Source organism: Scyliorhinus torazame, chromosome 22 (genome assembly GCF_047496885.1).
Source record: "Scyliorhinus torazame isolate Kashiwa2021f chromosome 22, sScyTor2.1, whole genome shotgun sequence".
In the NCBI taxonomy this organism is placed as follows: domain Eukaryota; kingdom Metazoa; phylum Chordata; class Chondrichthyes; order Carcharhiniformes; family Scyliorhinidae; genus Scyliorhinus; species Scyliorhinus torazame.
Window position 1 is genome coordinate 39,669,243 of NC_092728.1, and position 27,080 is coordinate 39,696,322.

General features: G+C 55.2%; 1 protein-coding gene across 1 annotated transcript in view; it reads left to right on the plus strand.

Annotated features, from left to right (window-relative positions):
- The window catches only part of LOC140399021 (apical endosomal glycoprotein-like), a 293,036-nt gene that overhangs the window by 76,986 nt on the left and 188,970 nt on the right, over positions 1–27,080 (plus strand). Inside the window, exons 6-7 of the mRNA XM_072488078.1 lie at positions 2,954–3,091; positions 18,622–18,746. Coding sequence (XP_072344179.1) covers positions 2,954–3,091; positions 18,622–18,746 — 263 coding nt within the window. The remainder of the gene's footprint in view (positions 1–2,953; positions 3,092–18,621; positions 18,747–27,080) is intronic.

Below are 27,080 nucleotides of genomic sequence, written 5' to 3' on the forward strand. Positions count from 1 at the left end.
TGGGAACACACTGTCCTTTCACATTCTGGGACAGTGGGTCACACACTATCCTTTCACACTCTGGGACAGTGGGTCACACACTGTCCTTTCACACTCGGGGACAGTGGGTCACACACTGTCCTTTCACACTCTGGGACAGTGGGTCACACACTGTCCTTTCACACTCTGGGACAGTGGGTCACACACTGTCCTTTCACACTCTAGGACAGTGGGTCTCACACTGTCCTTTCACACTCTGGGACAGTGGGTCACACACTGTCCTTTCACACTCTGGGACAGTGGGTCACACACTGTCCTTTCACACTCTAGGACAGTGGGTCACACACTGCCCTTTCACACTCTGGGACAGTGGTTCACACAGTCCTTTCACACTCTGGTACGGTGGGTCACACTCTGTCCTTTCACACTCTGGGACAGTGGGTCACACACTGTCCTTTCACACTCTGGTACGGTGGGTCACACTCTCTCCTTTCACACTCTGGGACAGTGGGTCGCACACTGTCCTTTCACACTCCGGTACGGTGGTTCACACACTGTCCTTTCACACTCTGGGACAGTGGGTCGCACACTGTCCTTTCACACTCTGGGACAGTGGGTCACACACTGTCCTTTCACACTCTGGGATAGTGAGTCACATACTGTCCTTTCACACTGTGGGACAGTGGGTCACACACTGTCCTTTCATACTCAGGGACACTGGCTCACACACAGTCCTTTCACACTCTGGGACAGTGGGTCTCACACTGTCCTTTCACATTCTGGGACAGTGGGTCTCACACAGTCCTTTCACACAGTGGGACAGTGGGTCTCACACTGTCTTTTCACACTCTGGGACAGTGGGTCTCACACTGCTTTTCACACTCTTTGATAGTGGGTCACACACTGTCTTTTCACCCTCTGGGACAGTGGGTCTCACACTGTCTTTTCACAGTCTGGGACAGTGGGTCACAAGCTGTCCTTTCACACTCTGGTAGTGGGTTACACTGTCCTTTCACACTCTGGTACAGTGGGTCTCACACGGTCTTTTAACACTCTGGGACAGTGGGTCACACACTGTCCTATCACACTCTGAGACAGTGGGTCTCACACTGTCTTTTCACACTCTGGGACAGTTGGTCACACACTGTCTTTTCACATTCTGTGATAGTGGGTCACACACTGTCCTTTCACACTGTGGGACAGTTGGACTGACACTGTCCTTTCACACTCTGGGAGAGTGGGTCACACACTGTCCTTTCACATTCTGGGACAGTGGGTCTCACACTGTCCTTTCACACTCTGGGACAGTGGGTCTCACACTGTCCTTTCACATTCTGGGACAGTGGGTCACACACTGTCCTTTCACCCTCTGGGACAGTGGGTCACACACTGTCCTTTCACACTCTGGGACAGTGGGTCTCACACTGTCCTTTCACACTCTGGGACAGTGGGTCACACACTGTCTTTTCACACTCTGGGACAGTGGGTCACACACTGTCCGTTCATATTCTGGGACAGTGGGTCACACACTGTCCTTTCACATTCTGGGACAGTGGGTCACACACTGTCCTTTCACACTCTGGCACAGTAGGTCACACACTGTCCTTTCACACTCTGGGACAGTGGGTCACACACTGTCCTTTCACACTCTGGGACAGTGGGTCACACACTGTCTTTTCACATTCTGGGACAGTGGGTCTCACACTGTCTTTTCACATTCTGGGACAGTGGGTCACACACTGTCCTTTCACACTGTGGGACAGTGGGACTTACACTGTCGTTTCACACTCTGTGACAGTGGGTCACACACTGTCCTTTCACACTTTGGGATAGTGGGTCACACACTGTCCTTTCACACTCTGGGACAGTGGGTCTCACACTGTCTTTTCACACTCTGGGACAGTGGGTCACACACTGTCCTTTCACACTCTGGGTCAGTGGGTCTCACACTGTCCTTTCACACTGGGACAGTGGGACTGACACTGTCCTTTCACACTCTGGGACAGTGGGTCACACACTGTCCTTTCACACTCTGGGACAGTGGGTCACACACTGTCCTTTCACATTCTGGGACAGTGGGTCACACACTGTCCTTTCACACTCTGGGACAGTGGGTCACACACTGTCCTTTCACACTGTGGGACAGTGGGACTGACACTGTCCTTTCACACTCTGGGACAGTGGGAACACACTGTCCTTTCACATTCTGGGACAGTGGGTCACACACTATCCTTTCACACTCTGGGACAGTGGGTCACACACTGTCCTTTCACACTCGGGGACAGTGGGTCACACACTGTCCTTTCACACTCTGGGACAGTGGGTCACACACTGTCCTTTCACACTCTGGGACAGTGGGTCACACACTGTCCTTTCACACTCTAGGACAGTGGGTCTCACACTGTCCTTTCACACTCTGGGACAGTGGGTCACACACTGTCCTTTCACACTCTGGGACAGTGGGTCACACACTGTCCTTTCACACTCTAGGACAGTGGGTCACACACTGCCCTTTCACACTCTGGGACAGTGGTTCACACAGTCCTTTCACACTCTGGTACGGTGGGTCACACTCTGTCCTTTCACACTCTGGGACAGTGGGTCACACACTGTCCTTTCACACTCTGGTACGGTGGGTCACACTCTCTCCTTTCACACTCTGGGACAGTGGGTCGCACACTGTCCTTTCACACTCCGGTACGGTGGTTCACACACTGTCCTTTCACACTCTGGGACAGTGGGTCGCACACTGTCCTTTCACTCTCTGGGACAGTGGGTCACACACTGTCCATTCACACACTGGGACAGTGGGTCACACACTGTCCTTTCACATTCTGGGACAGTGGGTCGCACACTGTCCTTTCACACTCTGGGACAGTGGGTCTCACTGTCCTTTCATACACTGTTTTTGATATATAACACATCACCCAGGTTCAGGTATTTGGCTCATGGTGTTTTTTTCTCTTGTTTCCAGGACACTTCATGTTTGCTGATACCAGTCTTGGGGTTCTTCCAATAAACCAGGCACTGATCCTGCTTTCTCCGGTCCAGGAGTTAAGTGATACTGGAATTTGTCTGCAATTCTGGTTCCAGATGAATGGCGAGATTCCAGGTAACCGCTCCTCAGAGACTCAGCCCTGATCTGCACTGTGACCTCTCCAAATGCAAACTCAGCAACGCCAATCACTGCCTCGGCTTCCAGCTCTGGCTCCTCTCTCCTGGGCAGTGCCCAGTGTTCTGGACCTCAGTTCATTTCAGAGTTATCATCAAGGTCCTTCCTTGGGGTTCCAAATGGATCAGAGAGCGTTCTGATCCTGGACCAGCTATTGACCAAACTGCATGCTCCTGTTAAGTTCTGCTGACCGCATGTGGCAATGATGATAATCACGGAAGGTCCAATTTTGAACCACGCCCACACAAACAAAGTGGGTGAGAGGGCAGTTACAATGGCTGCAGCGTCTTATCCAACTGTCCCATGGGATAATCAGGTCGGCTGAGCAGGCGGGTTATTCGGACACACCATGCCAGCAGGGTCCTTCTCCAAACATACTGTTCAGTTATCATGCCCCCTCAGTAACGTTAACCCCAGGCCCATGTGGGAAGCCATTGTCCCTTTGTCACCATCGATTGGGGAGCGGTAACGGGGTCAAGGAGCCCCAGATTAGGTCAGTTATGTAATTCTAATTTGTTTTGTTTGTTGTGGGTCTGAAAGAGCAGCAGTGGTCAGTGCCACTCCACCAGGAGGCCTTTTTTGACTCTGACTGTCCATCCCATGACTCAGATTCCTACCTTGACCCCCCTCCCATCCCTGCATCCAGCCCAAGTGAGTAGCTGAGCCCCCGGACGGAGGCTGGACATTAGGGTTTCTGACCTTCCTGCCACCCAGAATCGCGCTCATGCCCTCTTACCCACACCGACTGTTGCCTGGTTTGGACAGCTGGAAGACATTCAGATTGTCATTAGTCTCACTCAGCAGAGAGCCACATAGTCTGCTCTGTAACCCACCTACTACTCCCATCCCACTGGTGGGTGCAGGAGCATGAGGCTGGGAGTGGGGCTGAAGGAGGTGAGGCAAAGGAGTGGAGTGCTAGAGGGTGGGAGTGAGGTGGGTGGGATGGGAGAGTTTTACAAAGAGGTGGGAGTGGCAGGAGAGCATGTGATGTAACTTCCAGGATACCATCCAATCAGAGCGGGTAGATTTCCTTTCCTCATGGTAAACCACAATGAAAATCTCTCCCTCGTGCTTTCGCTGATGAAGATCTTTGCCATGTGCCCTCTCCTGTGAAGTTCTCTTTCTCATGCTCTCCGTGATGAAGATCTCTCTCTCTCTCTCTCTCTCTCTCTCTCGTGCTCCCTCTGATGAAGATCTCCTCTGTGCTCTCTCTGATGAAGATTTCTCTCTAGTGTTCTCTCTAATGAAGATCTCTCTCTCTCGTGCTCCCTCTGATGAAGTTCTCTCTCCAGTGCACTCTCTAACGAAGGTCTCTAGTGCTCTCTCTAATGAAGATCTCTCTCTCTCGTGCTCCCTCTGATGAAGATCTCCTTCGTGCTCTCTCTGATGAAGATCTCTCTCTAGTGTTCTCTCTAATGAAGATCTCTCCCTCTCTCTCTGTCGTGCTCTCTCTGAAGATCTCTCTCTCTCTCTCTCATGCTCCCTCTGATGAAGATCTCCTTCGTGCTCTCTCTGATGAAGATCTCTCTCTAGTGTTCTCTCTAATGAAGATCTCTCCCTCTCTCTCTGTCGTGCTCTCTCTAATGAAGATCTCTCTCTATCTCTCTCTCCCTCTCTCGCTCTCTCTAATGAAGATCTCTCTCGCTCTCTTGTGCTCCCTCTGATGAAGATCTCCTTCATGCTCTCTCTCTGAAGATCTCTCTCTCTCTCTTTCCCCCTCTCTCTCGTGCTCCCTCTAATGAAGATCTCCTTTGTACTCTCGCCGAAAAAGATCTCTCTCTAGTGTTCTCTCTAATGAAGAACTGTCTCTCTCGTGCTCCCTGTGATGAAGATCTCTCTCCAATGAAGATCTCTCTCTCTCATGCTTCCTCTGATGAAGATCTCTCTCTAGTGTTCTCTCTAATGAAGATCTCTCTCTTTCGTGCTCCCTGTGATGAAGATCTCTCTCTAATGAAGATCTCTCTCTCTTGTGCTCCCTCTGATGAAGATCTCCTTTGTGCTCTCTCTGATGAAGATCTCTCTCTAATGAAGATTTCTCTCTCTCTCATGCTTCCTCTGATGAAGATCTCTCTCTAGTGTTCTCTCTAATGAAGATATCTCTCTCTCATGCTCCCTCTGATGAAGATCTCCTTTACACTCTCTCTGAAAAAGATCTCTCTCTAGTGTTCTCTCTAATGAAGATCTCGCTCTCTCGTGCTCCCTGTGATGAAGATCTCTCTCTAATGAAGATCTCTCTCTCTCGCTCCCTCTGATGAAGATCTCCTTTGTGCTCTCTCTGATGAAGATCTTCCTCTAGTAGAACATAGACATACAGTGCAGAAGGAGGCCATTCGGTCCATCGAGTCTGCACTGACCCACTTAAGCCCTCACTTCCACCCTATCCCCATAACCCAATAACCCCACCTAACCTTTTTTGGTCACTAAGGGCAATTTATCATGGCCAATCCACCTAACCTGCACGTCTTTGGACTGTGGGAGGAAACCCACGCAGACACGGGGAGAACATGCAGGCTCCACACAGACAGTGACCCAGCAGGGAATCGAACCTGGGACCCTGGCGCTGTGAAGCCACAGTGCTAATCGCTTGTGCTACTGTGCTGCCCATGTGCTACCGTGTTCTCTTCAATGAAGATCTCTCTCTAGTGCTCTCTCTAATGAAGATCTCTCTCTCTCGCTCTAATGAAGATCTCTCTCTCACTCTCTTGTGCTCCCTCTGATGAAGATCTCTCTCTAGTGCTCTCTCCAATGAAGATCTCTCTCTTATAGGTCGGTCAGCCTGACTTCGGTCATTGGTAAGATTTTAGAGTCTGTTATTAAAGATGAGATTGCGAAGCACTTGGAAGTGCATGGTAAAATAGGACTGAGTCAGCTCGGCTTTGTCAAAGGGAGGTCGTGTCTGATAAATCTGTTACAGTTCTTTGAGGAGGTATCAAGGAAGTTAGACAAAGGAGAACCAGTCGACGTGATTTATATAGATTTCCAGAAGGCCTTTGACAAGGTGCCGCATAGGAGATTGTGAACAGCCCCTAGTCGCCACATTCCGGCGCCTGTTCGGGGAGGCCGGTACGGAAATTGAACCCGCTGGCATTGTTCTGTATTGCAAGCCAGCGATTTAGCCAACTGTGCTAAACCAGCCCTTAATTAACAAGGAAGTTAGACAAAGGAGAAACAGTGGACGTGATTTATTTAGATTTCCAGAAGGTTTTGACAAGGTGCCGCATAGACATACATAGAATTTACAGTGCAGAAGGGGGCCATTCGGCCCATCGAGTCTGCACCGGCTCTTGGAAAGAGCACCCTACCCAAGGTCAACACTTCCACCCTATCCCCATAACCCACTAACCCCACCCAACACTAAGGGCAATTTTGGACACAAAGGGCAATTTATCATGGCCAATCCATCTAACCTGCACATCTTTGGACTGTGGGAGGAAACCGGAGCACCCGGAGGAAACCCACGCACACACGGGGAGAATGTGCAGACTCCACACAGACAGTGGCCCAAGCCGGAATCGAACCTGGGTCCCTGGAGATGTGAAGCAATTGTGCTATCCACAATGCTGCCGTGCTGCCCAAGTACTTGGAAGTGTTAAATACGTTAAGAGCCCATGGTGTTCAGGGTAAGATCCTGGCACGGATAGAGGATTGGCTGACTGGCAGAAGGCAGAGAGTGGGGATAAAGGGGTCTTTTTCAGGATGGCAGCCAGTGACTAGTGGTGTGCCTCAGGGGTCTGTGCTGGGACCACAACTTTTCAGAATATACATTAATGATCGGGAAGAAGGTACTGAAGGCACTGTTGCTACGTTTGCAGATGATACAAAGATCTGTAGAGGGACAGGTAGTATTGAGGAAGCAAGGGGGCTGCATTAAGGATTTGGACAAGCTAGGAGAGTGGGCAATGAAGTGGCAATGAAATACAATGTGGAAAAGTGTGAGCTTATGCACTTTGGAAGGAGGAATTTAGGCATCGACTATTTTCTAAATGGGGAAATGCTTCGGAAATCAGAAGCACAAAAGGACTTGGGAGTCCTTGTTCACGATTCTCTTAAGGTTAATGTGCAGGTTCAGTCAGCAGTTAAGAAGGCAAATGCAATGTTAGCATCATGTCAAGAGGGCTAGAATACAAGACCAGGGATCTACTTCTGAGGCTGTATAAGACTCTGGTCAGACCCCATTGTGAGCAGTTTTGGGCCCCGTATCAAAGCAATGATGTGCTGGCCTTGGAAAGGGTCCAGAGGAGGTTCACAAGAATGATCCTTGGAATGAAGAACTTGTTGTATGAGGAACGTTTGAGGACTCTGGGTCTGTACTCGTTGGAGTTTAGAAGGATGAGAGGGGATCTTATTGAAACTTACAGGCCTGAATAGTGTACATGGAGAGGATGTTTCCAATTGTACGAAAAACTAGAACCAGAGGACACCATCTCAGGCTAAAGGAACAATCCTTTAAAACAGAGATGAGGAGGAATTTCTTCAGCCAGAGGGTGGTGAATCTGTGGAACTCTCTGGCTGAAGAAGGCTGTGGAGGCAAATCACTAAGACAGACATAGGTTTTTGTTCAATAAGGGGATCAGGGGTTATGGAGAGAAGGCAGGAGAATGGGGATGAGAAAATGTCAGCCATGATTGAATGGGGGAGCAGTCTCGATGGGCCGAGTGGCCTAATTTTGCTCCTATGTCTTATGGTCTCTCTCCCGTGCTCTCTCTGTTGAAGACCTCTGTCTAGTGCTATCCCTAATGAAGATCTCTCTCTCTCGTGCTCTCTCTAATGAAGATCTCTCTTCGTGCTCCCTGATGAAGTTTTCTCTCATTCTCTCTCTGATGAAGATCTCTCCCCATGCTCCCTCTGATGAAGATCTCTCCCTCATGCTCACCCTGAAAGGTATTTTCTTCCAAATATGTTCAACATAGAACATAGAACAGTACAGCACAGAACAGGCCCTTCGGCCCTCGATGTTGTGCCGAGCATTGTCCGAAACCAAGATCAAGCTATCCCACTCCCTGTCATTCTGGTGTGCTCCATGTGCCTATCCAATAACCGCTTGAAAGTTCCTAAAGTGTCCGACTCCACTATCACAGCAGGCAGTCCATTCCACACCCTAACCACTCTCTGAGTAAAGGACCTACCTCGGACATCCCTCCTATATCTCCCACCTTGAATCTTATAGTTATGCCCCCTTGTAACAGCTACATTCACCCGAGGAAATAGTCTCTGAACGTCCACTCTATCTATCCCCCTCATTATCTTATAAACCTCTATTAAGTCGCCTCTCATCCTCTTCCGCTCCAAAGAGAAAAGCCTTAGCTCCCTCAACCTTTCCTCATAAGACCTATCCTGCAAACCAGGCAGCATCCTGGTAAATCTCCTTTGCACCCTTTCCAATGCTTCCACATCCTTCCTATAATGAGGTGACCAGAACTGCACACAGTACTCCAAATGTGGTCTCACCAGGGTCACGTATAGTTGCAGCATAACCCCGCGGCTCTTAAACTCAAGCCCCCTGTTAATAAACGCGAACACTCTATAAGCCTTCTTCACGGCTCTATCCACTTGAGTGGCAACCTTCAGAGATCTGTGGACATGTACCCCAAGATCTCTCTGTTCCTCCACATTCCTCAGAACCCTGCCGTTGACCCTGTAATCCGCATTCAAATTTTTTCTACCAAAATTAATCACCTCGTACTTATCAGGGTTAAACTCCATCTGCCATTTTCCGGCCCAGCTCTGCATCCTATCAATGTCTCTTTGCAGCCTACAACAGCCCTCCACCTCATCCACTACTCCACCAATCTTGGTGTCATCAGCAAATTTACTGACCCACCCTTCAGCCCCCTCCTCCAAGTCATTGATAAAAATCACAAATAGCAGAGGATCCAGCACTGATCCCTATGGTACACCGCTGGTAACTGGTCTCCAGTCTGAAAATGTTCCATCCGCCACCACCCTCTGTCTTCTATGTGATAGCCAGTTACTTATCCAATTGGCCAAATTTCCCTCTATCCCACACCTCCTTACTTTCTTCATGAGCTGACCATGGGGAACCTTATCAAACGCCTTACTAAAATCCATGTATACGACATCAACTGCTCTACCTTCATCTACACACTTAGTTACCTCCTCAAAGAATTCAATCAAATTTGTGAGGCAAAATCCGTGTTGACTATCCCGGATAAAAGCTGTATCTTTCCAAATGGTCATAAATCCTATCCTTCAGGACCTTTTCCATTATCTTCCCGACCACCGAAGTAAGACTAACTGGCCTATAATTACCAGGGTCATTCCTATTCCCTTTCTTGAACAGAGGAACAACATTCACCACTCTCCAGTCCTCTGGCACTATCCCCGTGGACAGCGAGGACCCAAAGATCAAAGCCAAAGGCTCTGCAATCTCATCCCTTGCCTCCCAAAGAATCCTTGGATATATCTCATCTGGCCCAGGGGACTTGTCGACCATTAGGTTTTTCAAAATTGCTAATACGTCCTTTCTTAGAACATCTACTTCCTCCTGTCTACCCACCTGAATCACACTCTCATCCTCAAAAACATGGCCCCTCTCCTTTGTGAACACTGAAGAAAAGTATTCATTCAACGCCTCTCCTATTTCTTCTGACTCCATGCACAAGTTCCCACTACTGTCCTTCACCGGCCCTACCCTCACCCTGGTCATTCTTTTATTTCTCACATAAGAGTAAAAAGCCTTGGGGTTTTCCTTGATCCAACCCGCCAAGGACTTCTCATGCCCCCCTCCTAGCTCTCCTTAGCCCTTTTTTCAGCTCATTCCTTGCTACCTTGTAACCCTCAAGCGACGCTACTGAACCTTGTTTTCTCATCCTTACATACTCTTCCTTTTTCCTCTTGACAAGACATTCTACCTCTTTTGTGAACCATGGTTCCCTCACATGGCCATTTCCTCCCTGTCTGACAGGGACATGCCTATCAAGGACACGCAGTATTTGTTCCTTGAACAAGCTCCACTTTTCATTTGTGCCTTTCCCTGACAGTTTCTGTTCCCATCTTATGCTCCCTAATTCTTGCCTAATCGCATCATAATTACCCCTTCCCCAATTATAAACGTTGCCCTGCCGTATGGCCCTATCCCTCTCCATTGCAATAATTTAATGTCCAACAGAGTAGACAGTTTGTACATTTTCCTCATTTACCTCCTCCTCCCACCACGACCAACAGCTCCTCAAGCATAGTCATGAACGACCTCCAAAGAACAAAGAACAAAGAAATGTACAGCACAGGAACAGGCCCTTCGGCCCTCCAAGCCCGTGCCGACCATGCTGCCCGACTAAACTACAATCTTCTACACTTCCTGGGTCCGTATCCCTCTATTCCCATCCTATTCATGTATTTGTCAAGATGTCCCTTAAATGTCACTATCGTCCCTGATTCCACCACCTCCTCCGGTAGTGAGTTCCAGGCACCCACTACCCTCTGCGTAAAAAACTTGCCTCGCACATCTCCTCTAAACCTTGCCCCTCGCACCTTAAACCTATGCCCCTAGTAATTGACCCCTCTACCCTGGGGAAAAGCCTCTGACTATCCATTCTGTCTATGCCCCTCATAATTTTGTAGACCTCTATCAGGTCGCCCCTCAACCTCCGTCGTTCCAGTGAGAACAAACCGAGTTTATTCAACCGCTCCTCTTAGCTAATGCTCTCCATACCAGGCAACATCCTCGTAAATCTCTTCTGCACCCTCTCTAAAGCCTCCACATCCTTCTGGTAGTGTGGCGACCAGAATTGAACACTATACTCCAAGTGTGGCCTAACTAAGTTTCTATACAGCTGCAACATGCTGTGCTGGGCTGCGTATCCGCGCCAGAGCCGCATGCAGCACTCCGGCGCCGTGCTGGCCCCCTGTGGGTCACTGAATCGCTGGGCCAAGAGGCCCGTGGACGGCAGCGTGAAACACTCCGGTATTTACGCTGGCTTCAACGCTTAGCCGGGATTTTGGAGAATCCCGGCCATGATTCCCACACAGTGGAGCCATCACCGACATGTCCCCAGTTTAAATTGCCTCCTCGGTTGATTCCAAATGTTTACTTTATGATTCCACCACCGGGCTGCTCGTGTACGTCCTGGGTGCGAAGGACAGCGCGGCCGTCACCAGGGTCCCTCAGGATCATTCCCTCGCAAGACCCCTCCTCTAACCTGACCCCCTCCCCGTGCCCTCTTCCCCGTGTCGTCTCACATTTTTCACATTCGTTGCGCAATAATAATACAGCAAATTCGGAAGCACCAGTCCCCGTTCCCGCTTTGGCACCTTGCTGCACACACAAATTCCAAGATTAACACATCTACCTTCTGAAAAAAGGCCTTGGGGAGGAAAATTAGGAGGGATTGAAACACAAACAGGCATATGTTCATCTTTGCCACCTGTACCCTTCCTGCCAATGTCAAATGCAGAGTATCCCACCGTTTAAGGTCCCTCTTAACCTCGTCCCCCAACCCTGTCAGGTTCCACCTATGCATCGTGACCCACTCATGCGTTACCTGGATCCCCAACTCCTGAAACCTCACCCCGCAAGATTCAACAGCAGAGCCCCCAGGTTCGCCCGCTATCCCGAAGTGTTCAGCGGGAAGACCCTCCCTTTTCCCAATATTCAATTTATAGCCGGAGAAGGCCCCAAACTTCTCCAGTAAGGCCAGGATTCTGCCCATGCTATCTAATAGGTCCATCACGAACAGCAACAGGTCATTGGCATACAACATCACCCGGTGCTCCCCCCAATCCTCCTCCACTGAGTTGTGACCCGAAGGGCCATTGCCAAGGGTTCAATCGCCAGCGCGAACAGCAGCAGGGACAGCGGACACCCCTGCCTCATTCCCCTGTGCAACCCAAAATACCCGGGATTGTCTCACTCATTCACACACTATGGGGGACGCATACAGCAACCGAACCCATGCCACTAACATTGGCCCAAACCCAAACCTCCTCAGGATTTCAAGCAAATACCTCCACTCCACTCGGTCAAAGATCTTCTCTGTGTTCATCGACCAATCACCTCCGGCACACACCCCAATTACCTTTATCAACCTCCTCATTTTAGTAGAAAGCTGCCTCCCCTTCACAAACGTCTGGTACTCACCCCTCCAGATTTCTCGACAATACCGCTGCCAGAAGTTTCACGTCCATATTCAGCAGCGAGATGGGCCTGTAGGACCCGCTCTCCAGGAGATCCTTCCCCTTTTTTGGAATCAGCGAAATCGACACTGCGTCAACATTACCGGCAGTTCCCCCTTCGCCACCACATCATTGAAGATACCCAGAGGTTGGGGGGCCAACTCCATCAACAACTGCTTATAAAATTCTGCCAGGAAGCCATCTGGCCCAGGCGCCTTACCTGACTGCATCATGCCAATGCACCCCATCACCTCCTTTATCCCTAATGGTTCCTACAGCACCTGCCTCTTCCCCTCCTCCAACTCAGGGAAGTCCTGCCCAACCAGGAACTGCCCCATATCAGCCTCCTCCGGCTCGGCCCTATACAGCCCCTGGAAGGCCTTGGAGACCTCATTTATCCTCTCTGGAAGCGGGTTGGCCCCGCCTTCACCTGCAGGATTTCCCTCAACTGTGCCCGTCGTCGCAACTGGTGGGCCAACATGCAATTTGCCTTCTCCCCACACTCCTACTGCTCCACCGCACCCGCCAAAGCCTCTCAGAAAAAGGCTGCCGATACCTCCCCATTCTGATTGAGCTCAATATAATTCTTAATCGCCACCATCCCGCAGAATTCCTTCTCAGCCAAAAGCCACAAATTCGACCTCTACCCCGACCTCTGCACTTGACCCGAACAAGTCTCACAATCTAGGGTGGCACGGTGACAGAGTGGTTAACACTGCTGCCTCACAGCTCCAGGTCCCGGTTTCCTCCCACAGTCCAAAGATGTGCAGGTTAGGTGGATTGGCCATGCTAAATTGCCCTTAGTGTCCAAAAGATTAGGTGGGGTTATGGGAATAGGTTGGAGGCGTGGGCTTGGGTAGGGTGCTCTTTCTGGGGCCGGCGCAGACTCGATGGGCTGAATTACCTCCTTCTGCACTGTATATTGTAAATTCTAGACAGTGCGGAGCGGAGCATATTCCGTTCCTTCCATCCCCATCTCCACCGCCCGGCTCACCACGAAGCAGGCTGGCAGGGGCCAGGCTGGACGTGCCAGGGTGCCTAAGTGGCACTTTGCCCATGCCAGGATTCAGGTCGGGGAATGCCCTGCCAGTTTGAGGTTGGGTACGGGAGACTGGAGGCAGGTCAGATGGGGCGTTTAGGGGGTCCCGGGGCTGCTAAAGATGGCGTTCCAATCCCTTCCCACACTGAGGAGTGGTGCTCCGAGAGTGCATGAAATGCGACTGCTTGTGGCCTCGGCGGGGTGCTATCCATTGAGACTGGGGAAAAAACGGATGCCGTTAGATGGCAGGGTAGCGCCGGGAATAACCTCTCTAATCCAGCCAAGAACTGAGGTTTTGTTTGGATGGATTGTGCCCAGTGATTCAACCATGGTGCATATTGTAATGTATAACTCTGTAGATACATGCTTATAAAATGTCTGTATTGACATGTCTGTATTAAAGCTCCCTCTACACTGCCCCCATCAAACACTCCCAGGACAGGTACAGCACGGGGTTAGATACAGAGTAAAACTCCCTTTACACTGCACCATCAAACAGTCTCAGGACAGGTACACCACGGGGTTAGATACAGAGTAAAGCTCCCTCTACACTGACCCCATCAAACACTCCCAGGATAGGTAAAGCACGGGGTTAGATACAGAGTAAAGCTCCCTCTACACTGCCCCCATCAAACACTCCCAGGACAGGTACAGCACGGGGTTAGATACAGAGTAAAACCCCCTCTACACTGCCCCCATCAAACACTCCCAGGACAGGTACAGCACGGGGTTAGATACAGAATAAAGCTCCCACTGCACTGTCCCCATCAAACACTTCCAGGACAGGTACAGCACGGGGTTAGATACAGAGTAAAACTCCCTCTACACTGTCCCATCAAACACTCCCAGGACAGGTACAGCACGGGGTTAGATACAGAGTAAAACTCCCTCTACACTGTCCCCATCAAACACTCCCAGGACAGGTACAGCACGGGGTTAGATACAGAGTAAAGCTCCCTCTGCACTGTCCCATCAAACACTCCCAGGACAGGTACAGCACGGGGTTAGATAGAGAGTAAAACTCCCTCTACACTGTCCCCATCAAACACTCCCAGGACAGGTACAGCACGGGGTTAGATACAGAGTAAAGCTCCCTCTACACTTCGGAAGAACTTCGGATCATTCGGGAGGCAGAAGGGGTCATAGATAGCAGCTTCAGGGAATTAGTTACACCAAAGATTGGAGATAGGTGGGTAACTGTAAGAGGGACTGGGAAAAAACAGTCAGTGCAGGGATCCCCTGCGGTCGTACCCCTGAGAAACAAGTATACCGCTTTGGATACTTGTGGGGGGGACGACTTACCAGGGGTAAGCCATGGGGTACGGGCCTCTGGCACGGAGTCTGTCCCTGTTGCTCAGAAGGGAAGGGGGGAGAGGAGCAGAGCATTAGTAATTGGGGACTCTATAGTCAGGGGCACAGATAGGAGATTTTGTGGGAGCGTGAGAGACTCACGTTTGGTATGTTGCCTCCCAGGTGCAAGGGTACGTGATGTCTCGGATCGTGTTTTCCGGGTCCTTAGGGGGGAGGGGAAGCAGCCCCAAGTCGTGGTCCACATTGGCACCAACGACATAGGTAGGAAAGGGGACAAGGATGTCAGGCAGGCTTTCAGGGAGCTAGGATGGAAGCTCAGAACTAGAACAAACAGAGTTGTTATCTCTGGGTTGTTGCCCGTGCCACGTGATAGTGAGATGAGGAATAAGGAGAGAGAGCATTTAAACACGTGGCTACAGGGATGGTGCAGGCGGGAGGGATTCAGATTTTTGGATAACTGGGGCTCTTTCTGGGGAAGGTGGGACCTCTACAGACAGGATGGTCTACATCTGAACCTGAGGGGCACAAATATCCTGGGGGGAGATTTGTTAGTGCTCTTTGGGGGGGTTTAAACTAATGCAGCAGGGGCATGGGAACCTGGATTGTAGTTTTAGGGTAAGGGAGAATGAGAGTATAGAGGTCAGGAGCACAGATTTGACATCGCAGGAGGGGGCCAGTGTTCAGGTAGGTGGTTTGAAGTGTGTCTACTTCAATGCCAGGAGTATACGAAACAAGGTAGGGGAACTGGCAGCGTGGGTTGGTACCTGGGACTTCGATGTTGTGGCCATTTCGGAGACATGGATAGAGCAGGGACAGGAATGGATGTTGCAGGTTCCGGGGTTTAGGTGTTTTAGTAAGCTCAGAGAAGGAGGCAAAAGAGGGGGAGGTGTGGCGCTGCTAGTCAAGAGCAGTATTACGGTGGCGGAGAGGATGCTAGATGGGGACTCTTCTGCCGAGGTAGTATGGGCTGAAGTTAGAAACAGGAAAGGAGAGGTCACCCTGTTGGGAGTTTTTTATAGGCCTCCTAATAGTTCTAGGGATGTAGAGGAAAGGATGGCGAAGATGATTCTGGATATGAGCGAAAGTAACAGGGTATTTATTATGGGAGATTTTAACTTTCCAAATATTGACTGGAAAAGATATAGTTCGAGTACAATAGATGGGTAATTTTTTGTACAGTGTGTGCAGGAGGGTTTCCTGAAACAATATGTTGACAGGCCAACAAGAGGCGAGGCCACGTTGGATTTGGTTTTGGGTAATGAACCAGGCCAGGTGTTGGATTTGGAGGTAGGAGAGCACTTTGGGGACAGTGACCACAATTCGGTGACGTTTACGTTAATGATGGAAAGGGATAAGTATACACCGCAGGGCAAGAGTTATAGCTGGGGGAAGGGCAATTATGATGCCATTAGACGTGACTTGGGGGGGATAAGGTGGAGAAGTAGGCTGCAAGTGTTGGGCACACTAGATAAGTGGGGCTTGTTCAAGGATCAGCTACTGCGTGTTCTTGATAAGTATGTACCGGTCAGACAGGGAGGAAGGCTTCGAGCGAGGGAACCGTGGTTTACCAAGGAAGTGGAATCTCTTGTTAAGAAGAAGAAGGAGGCCTATGTGAAGATGAAGTGTGAAGTTTCGGTTGGGGCGATGGATAGTTACAAGAAAGCGAGGAAGGATCTAAAGAGAGAGCTAAGACGAGCAAGGAGGGGACATGAGAAGTATTTGGCAGGAAGGATCAAGGAAAACCCAAAAGCTTTCTATAGGTATGTCAGGAATAAGCGAATGACTAGGGAAAGAGTAGGACCAGTCAAGGACAGGGATGGGAAATTGTGTGTGGAGTCTGAAGAGATAGGCGAGATACTAAATGAATATTTTTCGACAGTATTCACTCAGGAAAAAGATAATGTTGTGGAGGAGAATGCTGAGCCCCAGGCTAATAGAATAGATGGCATTGAGGTACGTAGGGAAGAGGTGTTGGCAATTCTGGACAGGCTGAAAATAGATAAGTCCCCGGGACCTGATGGGATTTATCCTAGGATTCTATGGGAGGCCAGGGAAGAGATTGCTGGACCTTTGGCTTTGATTTTTATGTCATCATTGGCTACAGGAATAGTGCCAGAGGACTGGAGGACAGCAAATGTGGTCCCTTTGTTCAAAAAGGGGAGCAGAGACAACCCCGGCAACTATAGGCCGGTGAGCCTCACGTCTGTAGTGGGTAAAGTCTTGGAGGGGATTATAAGAGACAAGATTTATAATCATCTAGATAGGAATAATATGATCAGGGATAGTCAGCATGGCTTTGTGAAGGGTAGGTCATGCCTCACAAACCTTATTGAGTTCTTTGAGAAGGTGACTGAACAGGTAGACGAGGGTAGAGCAGTTGATGTGGTGTATATGGATTTCAGCAAAGCGTTTGATAAGGTTCCCCACGGTAGGCTATTGCAAAAAATACGGAGGCTGGGGATTGAGGGTGATTTAGAGATGTGGATCAGAAATTGGCTAGCTGAAAGAAGACAGAGGGTGGTGGTTGATGGGAAATGTTCAGAATGGAGTACAGTCACAAGTGGAGTACCACAAGGATCTGTTCTGGGGCCGTTGCTGTTTGTCATTTTTATCAATGACCTAGAGGAAGGCACAGAAGGGTGGGTGAGTAAATTTGCAGACGATACTAAAGTCGGTGGTGTTGTCGATAGTGTGGAAGGATGTAGCAGATTACAGAGGGATATAGATAAGCTGCAGAGCTGGGCCGAGAGGTGGCAAATGGAGTTTAATGTAGAGAAGTGTGAGGTGATTCACTTTGGAAGGAATAACAGGAATGCGGAATATTTGGCTAATGGTAAAGTTCTTGAAAGTGTGGATGAGCAGAGGGATCTAGGTGTCCATGTACATAGATCCCTGAAAGTTGCCACCCAGGTTGATAGGGTTGTGAAGAAGGCCTATGGAGTGTTGGCCTTTATTGGTAGAGGGATTGAGTTCCGGAGTCGGGAGGTCATGTTGCAGCTGTACAGAACTCTGGTACGGCCGCATTTGGAGTATTGCGTACAGTTCTGGTCACCGCATTATAGGAAGGACGTGGAGGCTTTGGAGCGGGTGCAGAGGAGATTTACCAGGATGTTGCCTGGTATGGAGGGAAAATCTTATGAGGAAAGGCTGATGGACTTGAGGTTGTTTTCGTTGGAGAGAAGAAGGTTAAGAGGAGACTTAATAGAGGCATACAAAATGATCAGGGGGTTGGATAGGGTGGACAGTGAGAGCCTTCTCCCGCGGATGGATATGGCTGGCACGAGGGGACATAACTTTAAACTGAGGGGTAATAGATATAGAACAGAGGTCAGAGGTAGGTTCTTTACGCAAAGAGTAGTGAGGCCGTGGAATGCCCTACCTGCTACAGTGGTGAACTCGCCAACATTGAGGGCATTTAAAAGTTTATTGGATAAACATATGGATGATAATGGCATAGTGTAGGTTGGATGGCTTTTGTTTCGGTGCAACATCGTGGGCCGAAGGGCCTGTACTGCGCTGTATTGTTCTATGTTCTATGTTCTATGTACACTGTCCCCATCAAACACTCCCAGGACAGGTACAGCACGGGGTTAGATACAGAGTAAAGCTCCCTCTACACTGTCCCCATCAAACACTCCCAGGACAGGTACAGCACGGGGTTCGATACAGAGTAAAGCTCCCTCTACACTGTCCCCATCAAACACTCCCAGGACAGGTACAGCACAGGGTTAGATGCAGAGTAAAGCTCCCTCTACACTGTCCCCATCAAACACTCCCAGGACAGGTACAGCACGGGTTAGATACAGAGTAAGAATTTCTCTCTGATGTTGACACGGTGACTGTTTCCTGCAAGGATTTGAATCCATTTTGGATTCAGTGTTTGGACTTGAATTTGTGTCGAACAAACTGTTTGTTCTGTGTAAGAGTGAAGAGAGTGATCAATGCTCGTGTTTGCCTCCCCTTCACCCAGATCTTTATTTTATTACAGGAACTTTGAATGTTTATGTGGAAGAAGAGACACAGGAGAAAAGGAAAGTGTGGAGTGAGCGTGTGGACCAGGGGCTGACATGGAGCCTCGGCAGAGTCAGCATTCAAACAGCACACAGCTGGAAGGTGATACCCTCTGACCGTCAAACACACTGACGCGATCTCCCCAATGACCCACTGTGTTCGCACACATCCTGATGTACTGGGTGACGTTTCACTTGTCAAAGAGGGCGTTACGGCTTCACAGTGGATAGCACTGCTGCCTCAGAGCGCCAGGGACCTGGGTTTCATTCCAACCCTGGGTGACTGTCTGTGTGGATTTTCAACTTCTCCCCGTGTCTTTCCCCCCACAGTCCAAAGGTGTGCAGGTTAGATGGATTGGCCGTGCTAATAGTGTCCAAACGGTTAGGTGGGGTAACCATGTTATGGCGATGCTGGAGTGGGGACTGGGGCTGTGAGAGGGACAGGCGCTGTGACAGGGACAGGCGCTGTGACAGGGACAGGGGCTGCGACAGGGACAGGGGCTGTGACGGGGACAGGCGCTGTGACAGGGACAGGCGCTGTGACAGGGACAGGGGCTGTGACGGGGACAGGCGCTGTGACAGGGACAGGCGCTGCGACAGGGACAGGGGCTGTGACGGGGACAGGCGCTGTGACAGGGACAGGGGCTGTGACGGGGACAGGCGCTGTGACAGGGACAGGCGCTGTGACAGGGACAAGGGCTGTGACAGGGACAAGGGCTGCGACAGGGACAGGGGCTGCGACAGGGACAGGGGCTGCGACAGGAACAGGGGCTGCGACAGGGACAGGGGCTGCGACAGGGACAGGGGCTGTGACGGGGACAGGCGCTGGGACAGGGACAGGCGCTGCGACAGGGACAGGGGCTGCGACAGGGACAGGGGCTGTGACAGGGACAAGGGCTGCGACAGGGACAGGGGCTGCGACAGGGACAGGGGCTGCGACAGGGACAGGGGCTGCGACAGGGACAGGGGCTGCGACAGGGACAGGGGCTGTGACGGGGACAGGCGCTGTGACAGGGACAGGCGCTGTGACAGGGACAGGCGCTGCGACAGGGACAGGGGCTGCGACAGGGACAGGGGCTGTGACAGGGACAAGGGCTGCGACAGGGACAGGGGCTGTGACAGGGACAAGGGCTGCGACAGGGACAGGGGCTGCGACAGGGACAGGGGCTGCGACAGGGACAGGGGCTGCGACAGGGACAGGGGCTGCGACAGGGACAGGGGCTGTGACGGGGACAGGCGCTGTGACAGGGACAGGCGCTGCGACAGGGACAGGGGCTGCGACAGGGACAGGGGCTGTGACAGGGACAAGGGCTGCGACAGGGACAGGGGCTGCGACAGGGACAGGGGCTGCGACAGGGACAGGGGCTGCGACAGGGACAGGGGCTGCGACAGGGACAGGGGCTGTGACGGGGACAGGCGCTGTGACAGGGACAGGCGCTGTGACAGGGACAGGCGCTGCGACAGGGACAGGGGCTGCGACAGGGACAGGGGCTGTGACAGGGACAAGGGCTGCGACAGGGACAGGGGCTGTGACAGGGACAGGCGCTGTGACAGGGACAGGGGCTGTGACGGGGACAGGCGCTGTGACGGGGACAGGGGCTGTGACAGGGACAGGGGCTGTGACAGGGACAGGGGCTGTGACAGGGACAGGGGCTGTGACGGGGACAGGCGCTGTGACGGGGACAGGGGCTGTGACAGGGACAGGGGCTGTGACAGGGACAGGGGCTGTGACGGGGACAGGGGCTGTGACAGGGACAGGGGCTGTGACAGGGACAGGCGCTGTGACAGGGACAGGCGCTATGACAGGGACAGGGGCTGTGACAGGGACAGGCGCTGTGACAGGGACAGGGGCTGTGACGGGGACAGGGGCTGTGACGGGGACAGGGGCTGTGACGGGGACAGGCGCTGTGACAGGGAGAGGGGCTGTGAATGGGGACTGGGGCTGTGACAGGGACAGGGGCTGTGACAGGGACAGGCGCTGTGACAGGGACAGGGGCTGTGACAGGGACAGGGGATGTGACAGGGACAGGGGCTGTGACAGGGACAGGGGCTGTGACGGGGACAGGCGATGTGACGGGGACAGGGGCTGTGACGGGGACAGGCGCTGTGACGGACAGGGGCTGTGACAGGGACAGGGGCTGTGACGGGGACAGGGGCTGTGACAGGGACAGGGGCTGTGACAGGGACAGGGGCTGTGACGGGGACAGGGGCTGTGACGGGGACAGGGGCTGTGACAGGGACAGGGGCTGTGAATGGGGACAGGGGCTGTGAATGGGACAGGGGCTGTGAATGGGGACAGGGGCTGTGACGGGGACAGGGGCTGTGACGGGGACAGGCGCTGTGACAGGGAGAGGGGCTGTGACAGGGACAGGCGCTGTGACAGGGACAGGAGCTGTGACGGAGACAGGGGCTGTGACAGGGACAGGGGCTGTGAATGGGGACAGGGGCTGTGACAGGGACAGGGGCTGTGACGGGGACAGGGGCTGTGAATGGGGACAGGGGCTGTGACAGGGACAGGGGCTGTGACGGGGACAGGGGCTGTGAATGGGGACAGGCGCTGTGACAGGGACAGGGGCTGTGACGGGGACAGGAGCTGTGACGGGGACAGGGGCTGTGACAGGGACAGGGGCTGTGAATGGGGACAGGGGCTGTGACAGGGACAGGGGCTGTGACGGGGACAGGGGCTGTGAATGGGGACAGGGGCTGTGACAGGGACAGGGGCTGTGACGGGGACAGGGGCTGTGAATGGGGACAGGCGCTGTGACAGGGACAGGGGCTGTGACGGGGACAGGAGCTGTGACGGGGACAGGGGCTGTGACGGGGACAGGGGCTGTGACGGGGACAGGGGCTGTGACGGGGACAGGGGCTGTGACAGGGACAGGGGCTGTGACGGGGACAGGGGCTGTGACGGGGACAGGGGCTGTGACAGGGACAGGGGCTGTGACGGGGACAGGCGCTGTGAATGGGGACAGGGGCTGTGACGGGGACAGGGGCTGTGACGGGGACAGGGGCTGTGACGGGGACAGGGGCTGTGACGGGGACAGGGGCTGTGACAGGGACAGGGGCTGTGACGGGGACAGGCGCTGTGACGGGGACAGGCGCTGTGACAGGGACAGGCGCTGTGACGGGGACAGGGGCTGTGACGGGGTCAGGGGCTGTGACAGGGACAGGGGCTGTGACAGGGACAGGGGCTGTGACGGGGACAGGGGCTGTGACGGGGACAGGGGCTGTGACAGGGACAGGGGCTGTGACAGGGACAGGGGCTGTGACGGGGACAGGGGCTGTGAATGGGGACAGGGGCTGTGACAGGGACAGGGGCTGTGACAGGGACAGGGGCTGTGACGGGGACAGGGGCTGTGACGGGGACAGGGGCTGTGACAGGGACAGGGGCTGTGACGGGGACAGGGGCTGTGACAGGGACAGGGGCTGTGACGGGGACAGGGGCTGTGACGGGGACACGGGCTGTGACGGGGACAGGGGCTGTGACAGGGACAGGGGCTGTGACAGGGACAGGGGCTGTGACGGGGACAGGGGCTGTGACGGGGACAGGGGCTGTGACGGGGACAGGGGCTGTGACGGGGACAGGGGCTGTGACGGGGACACGGGCTGTGACGGGGACAGGGGCTGTGACAGGGACAGGGGCTGTGACGGGGACAGGCGCTGTGACAGGGACAGGGGCTGTGACAGGGACAGGGGCTGTGACAGGGACAGGCGCTGTGACAGGGACAGGGGCTGTGACGGGGACAGGCGCTGTGACAGGGACAGGGGCTGTGACAGGGACCGGCGCTGTGACAGGGACAGGGGCTGTGACGGGGACAGGCGCTGTGACAGGGAGAGGGGCTGTGAATGGGGACAGACGCTGTGACAGGGACAGGGGCTGTGACAGGGACAGGGGCTGTGACGGGGACAGGCGCTGTGACGGGGACAGGGGCTGTGACGGGGACAGGCGCTGTGACGGGGACAGGGGCTGTGACAGGGACAGGGGCTGTGACAGGGACAGGGGCTGTGACAGGGACAGGGGCTGTGACAGGGACAGGGGCTGTGACAGGGACAGGGGCTGTGACAGGGAGAGGGGCTGTGACGGGGACAGGGGCTGTGACGGGGACAGGCGCTGTGACAGGGACATGGGCTGTGAATGGGGACAGGGGCTGTGACGGGGACAGGGGCTGTGACGGGGACAGGGGCTGTGACAGGGACAGGGGCTGTGACGGGGACAGGCGCTGTGACAGGGAGAGGGGCTGTGAATGGGGACTGGGGCTGTGACAGGGACAGGGGCTGTGAATGGGGACAGGGGCTGTGACAGGGACAGGGGCTGTGACAGGGACAGGGGCTGTGACGGGGACAGGGGCTGTGAATGGGGACAGGGGCTGTGACGGGGACAGGGGCTGTGACGGGGACAGGGGCTGTGACGGGGACAGGGGCTGTGACAGGGACAGGGCCTGTGACGGGGACAGGGGCTGTGACGGGGACAGGGGCTGTGAATGGGGACAGGGGCTGTGACGGGGACAGGGGCTGTGACGGGGACAGGCGCTGTGACAGGGAGAGGGGCTGTGACAGGGACAGGCGCTGTGACAGGGACAGGGGCTGTGACGGGGACAGGGGATGTGAATGGGGACAGGGGCTGTGACAGTGACAGGGGCTGTGACAGGGACAGGGGCTGTGACGGGGACAGGGGCTGTGACAGGGACAGGGGCTGTGACGGGGACAGGGGCTGTGAATGGGGACAGGGGCTGTGACGGGGACAGGGGCTGTGACGGGGACAGGCGCTGTGACAGGGAGAGGGGCTGTGACAGGGACAGGCGCTGTGACAGGGACAGGGGCTGTGACGGGGACAGGGGATGTGAATGGGGACAGGGGCTGTGACAGTGACAGGGGCTGTGACAGGGACAGGGGCTGTGACGGGGACAGGGGCTGTGACAGGGACAGGCGCTGTGACAGGGACAGGGGCTGTGACAGGGACAGGGGCTGTGACGGGGACAGGGGCAGTGACAGGGACAGGGGCTGTGACAGGGACAGGGGCTGTGACGGGGACAGGGGCTGTGACGGGGACAGGCGCTGTGACAGGGACAGGGGCTGTGACAGGGACAGGAGCTGTGACGGGGACAGGCGCTGTGACAGGGACAGGGGCTGTGAATGGGGACAGGGGCTGTGACGGGGACAGGGGCTGTGACGGGGACAGGCGCTGTGACAGGGACAGGGGCTGTGAATGGGGACAGGGGCTGTGACGGGGACAGGGGCTGTGACGGGGACAGGGGCTGTGACAGGGACAGGGGCTGTGACGGGGACAGGCGCTGTGACGGGTACAGGGGCTGTGACAGGGAGAGGGGCTGTGAATGGGGACAGGGGCTGTGAATGGGGACTGGGGCTGTGACAGGGACAAGGGCTGTGAATGGGGACAGGGGCTGTGAATGGGGACTGGGGCTGTGACAGGGACAGGGGCTGTGACAGGGACAGGGGCTGTGAATGGGGACAGGGGCTGTGACGGGGACAGGGGCTGTGAAGGGGACAGGGGCTGTGACGGGGACGGGGGCTGTGAATGGGGACAGGGGCTGTGACGGGGACAGGGGCTGTGAATGGGGACAGGGGCTGTGACGGGGACAGGGGCTGTGAATGGGGACAGGGGCTGTGACGGGGACAGGGGCTGTGACGGGGACAAGCGCTGTGACAGGGAGAGGGGCTGTGACAGGGACAGGCGCTGTGACAGGGACAGGGGCTGTGACGGGGACAGGGGCTGTGACGGGGACAGGGGCTGTGAATGGGGACAGGGGCTGTGACAGGGACAGGGGCTGTGAATGGGGACAGGGGCTGTGAATGGGGACAGGGGCTGTAACGGGGACAGGGGCTGTGAATGGGGACAGGGGCTGTGACAGGGACAGGGGCTGTGACGAGGACAGGGGCTGTGAATAGGGACAGGGGCTGTGACGGGGACAGGGGCTGTGACAGGGACAGGGGCTGTGACAGGGACAGGGGCTGTGACGGGGACAGGGGCTGTGACAGGGACAGGGGCTGTGACAGGGACAGGGGCTGTGACGGGGACAGGGGCTGTGACGGGGACAGGGGCTGTGACGGGGACAGGGGCTGTGACGGGGACAGGGGCTGTGACGGGGACACGGGCTGTGACGGGGACAGGGGCTGTGACAGGGACAGGGGCTGTGACGGGGACAGGCGCTCTGACAGGGACAGGGGCTGTGACAGGGACAGGGGCTGTGACAGGGACAGGCGCTGTGACAGGGACAGGGGCTGTGACGGGGACAGGCGCTGTGACAGGGACAGGGGCTGTGACAGGGACAGAGGCTGTGACGGGGACAGGCGCTGTGACAGGGACAGGGGCTGTGACAGGGACAGGGGCTGTGACGGGGACAGGCGCTGTGACGGGGACAGGGGCTGTGACGGGGACAGGCGCTGTGACGGGGACAGGGGCTGTGACAGGGACAGGGGCTGTGACAGGGACAGGGGCTGTGACAGGGACAGGGGCTGTGACAGGGACAGGGGCTGTGACAGGGAGAGGGGCTGTGACGGGGACAGGGGCTGTGACGGGGACAGGCGCTGTGACAGGGACAGGGGCTGTGAATGGGGACAGGGGCTGTGACGGGGACAGGGGCTGTGACAGGGACAGGGGCTGTGACGGGGACAGGCGCTGTGACAGGGAGAGGGGCTGTGAATGGGGACTGGGGCTGTGACAGGGACAGGGGCTGTGAATGGGGACAGGGGCTGTGACAGGGACAGGGGCTGTGACAGGGACAGGGGCTGTGACGGGGACAGGGGCTGTGACGGGGACAGGGGCTGTGACGGGGACAGGGGCTGTGACAGGGACAGGGGCTGTGACGGGGACAGGGGCTGTGACGGGGACAGGGGCTGTGACAGGGACAGGGGCTGTGACGGGGACAGGGGCTGTGACAGGGACAGGCGCTGTGAATGGGGACAGGGGCTGTGACAGGGAGAGGGGCTGTGACAGGGACAGGCGCTGTGACAGGGACAGGGGCTGTGACGGGGACAGGCGCTGTGACAGGGAGAGGGGCTGTGAATGGGGACTGGGGCTGTGACAGGGACAGGGGCTGTGAATGGGGACAGGGGCTGTGACAGGGACAGGGGCTGTGACAGGGACAGGGGCTGTGACGGGGACAGGGGCTGTGACGGGGACAGGGGCTGTGACGGGGACAGGGGCTGTGACAGGGACAGGGGCTGTGACGGGGACAGGGGCTGTGACGGGGACAGGGGCTGTGACAGGGACAGGGGCTGTGACGGGGACAGGGGCTGTGACAGGGACAGGCGCTGTGAATGGGGACAGGGGCTGTGACAGGGAGAGGGGCTGTGACAGGGACAGGCGCTGTGACAGGGACAGGGGCTGTGACGGGGACAGGGGCTGTGAATGGGGACAGGGGCTGTGACAGGGACAGGGGCTGTGACAGGGACAGGGGCTGTGACGGGGACAGGGGCTGTGACAGGGACAGGCGCTGTGACAGGGACAGGGGCTGTGACAGGGACAGGGGCTGTGACGGGGACAGGGGCTGTGACAGGGACAGGGGCTGTGACAGGGACAGGGGCTGTGACGGGGACAGGGGCTGTGACGGGGACAGGCGCTGTGACAGGGACAGGGGCTGTGACAGGGACAGGGGCTGTGATGGGGACAGGCGCTGTGACAGGGCCAGGGGCTGTGAATGGGGACAGGGGCTGTGACGGGGACAGGGGCTGTGACGGGGACAGGGGCTGTGACAGGGACAGGGGCTGTGACGGGGACAGGCGCTGTGACAGGGAGAGGGGCTGTGAATGGGGACTGGGGCTGTGACAGGGACAGGGGCTGTGAATGGGGACAGGGGCTGTGACAGGGACAGGGGCTGTGACAGGGACAGGGGCTGTGACGGGGACAGGGGCTGTGACAGGGACAGGGGCTGTGACGGGGACAGGCGCTGTGACAGGGACAGGGGCTGTGAATGGGGACAGGGGCTGTGACGGGGACAGGGGCTGTGACAGGGACAGGGGCTGTGACGGGGACAGGCGCTGTGACAGGGAGAGGGGCTGTGAATGGGGACTGGGGCTGTGACAGGGACAGGGGCTGTGAATGGGGACAGGGGCTGTGACAGGGACAGGGGCTGTGACAGGGACAGGGGCTGTGACGGGGACAGGGGCTGTGACGGGGACAGGGGCTGTGACGGGGACAGGGACTGTGACGGGGACAGGGGCTGTGACAGGGACAGGGGCTGTGACGGGGACAGGGGCTGTGACGGGGACAGGGGCTGTGACAGGGACAGGGGCTGTGACGGGGACAGGGGCTGTGACAGGGACAGGCGCTGTGAATGGGGACAGGGGCTGTGACAGGGAGAGGGGCTGTGACAGGGACAGGCGCTGTGACAGGGACAGGGGCTGTGACGGGGACAGGGGCTGTGAATGGGGACAGGGGCTGTGACAGGGACAGGGGCTGTGACAGGGACAGGGGCTG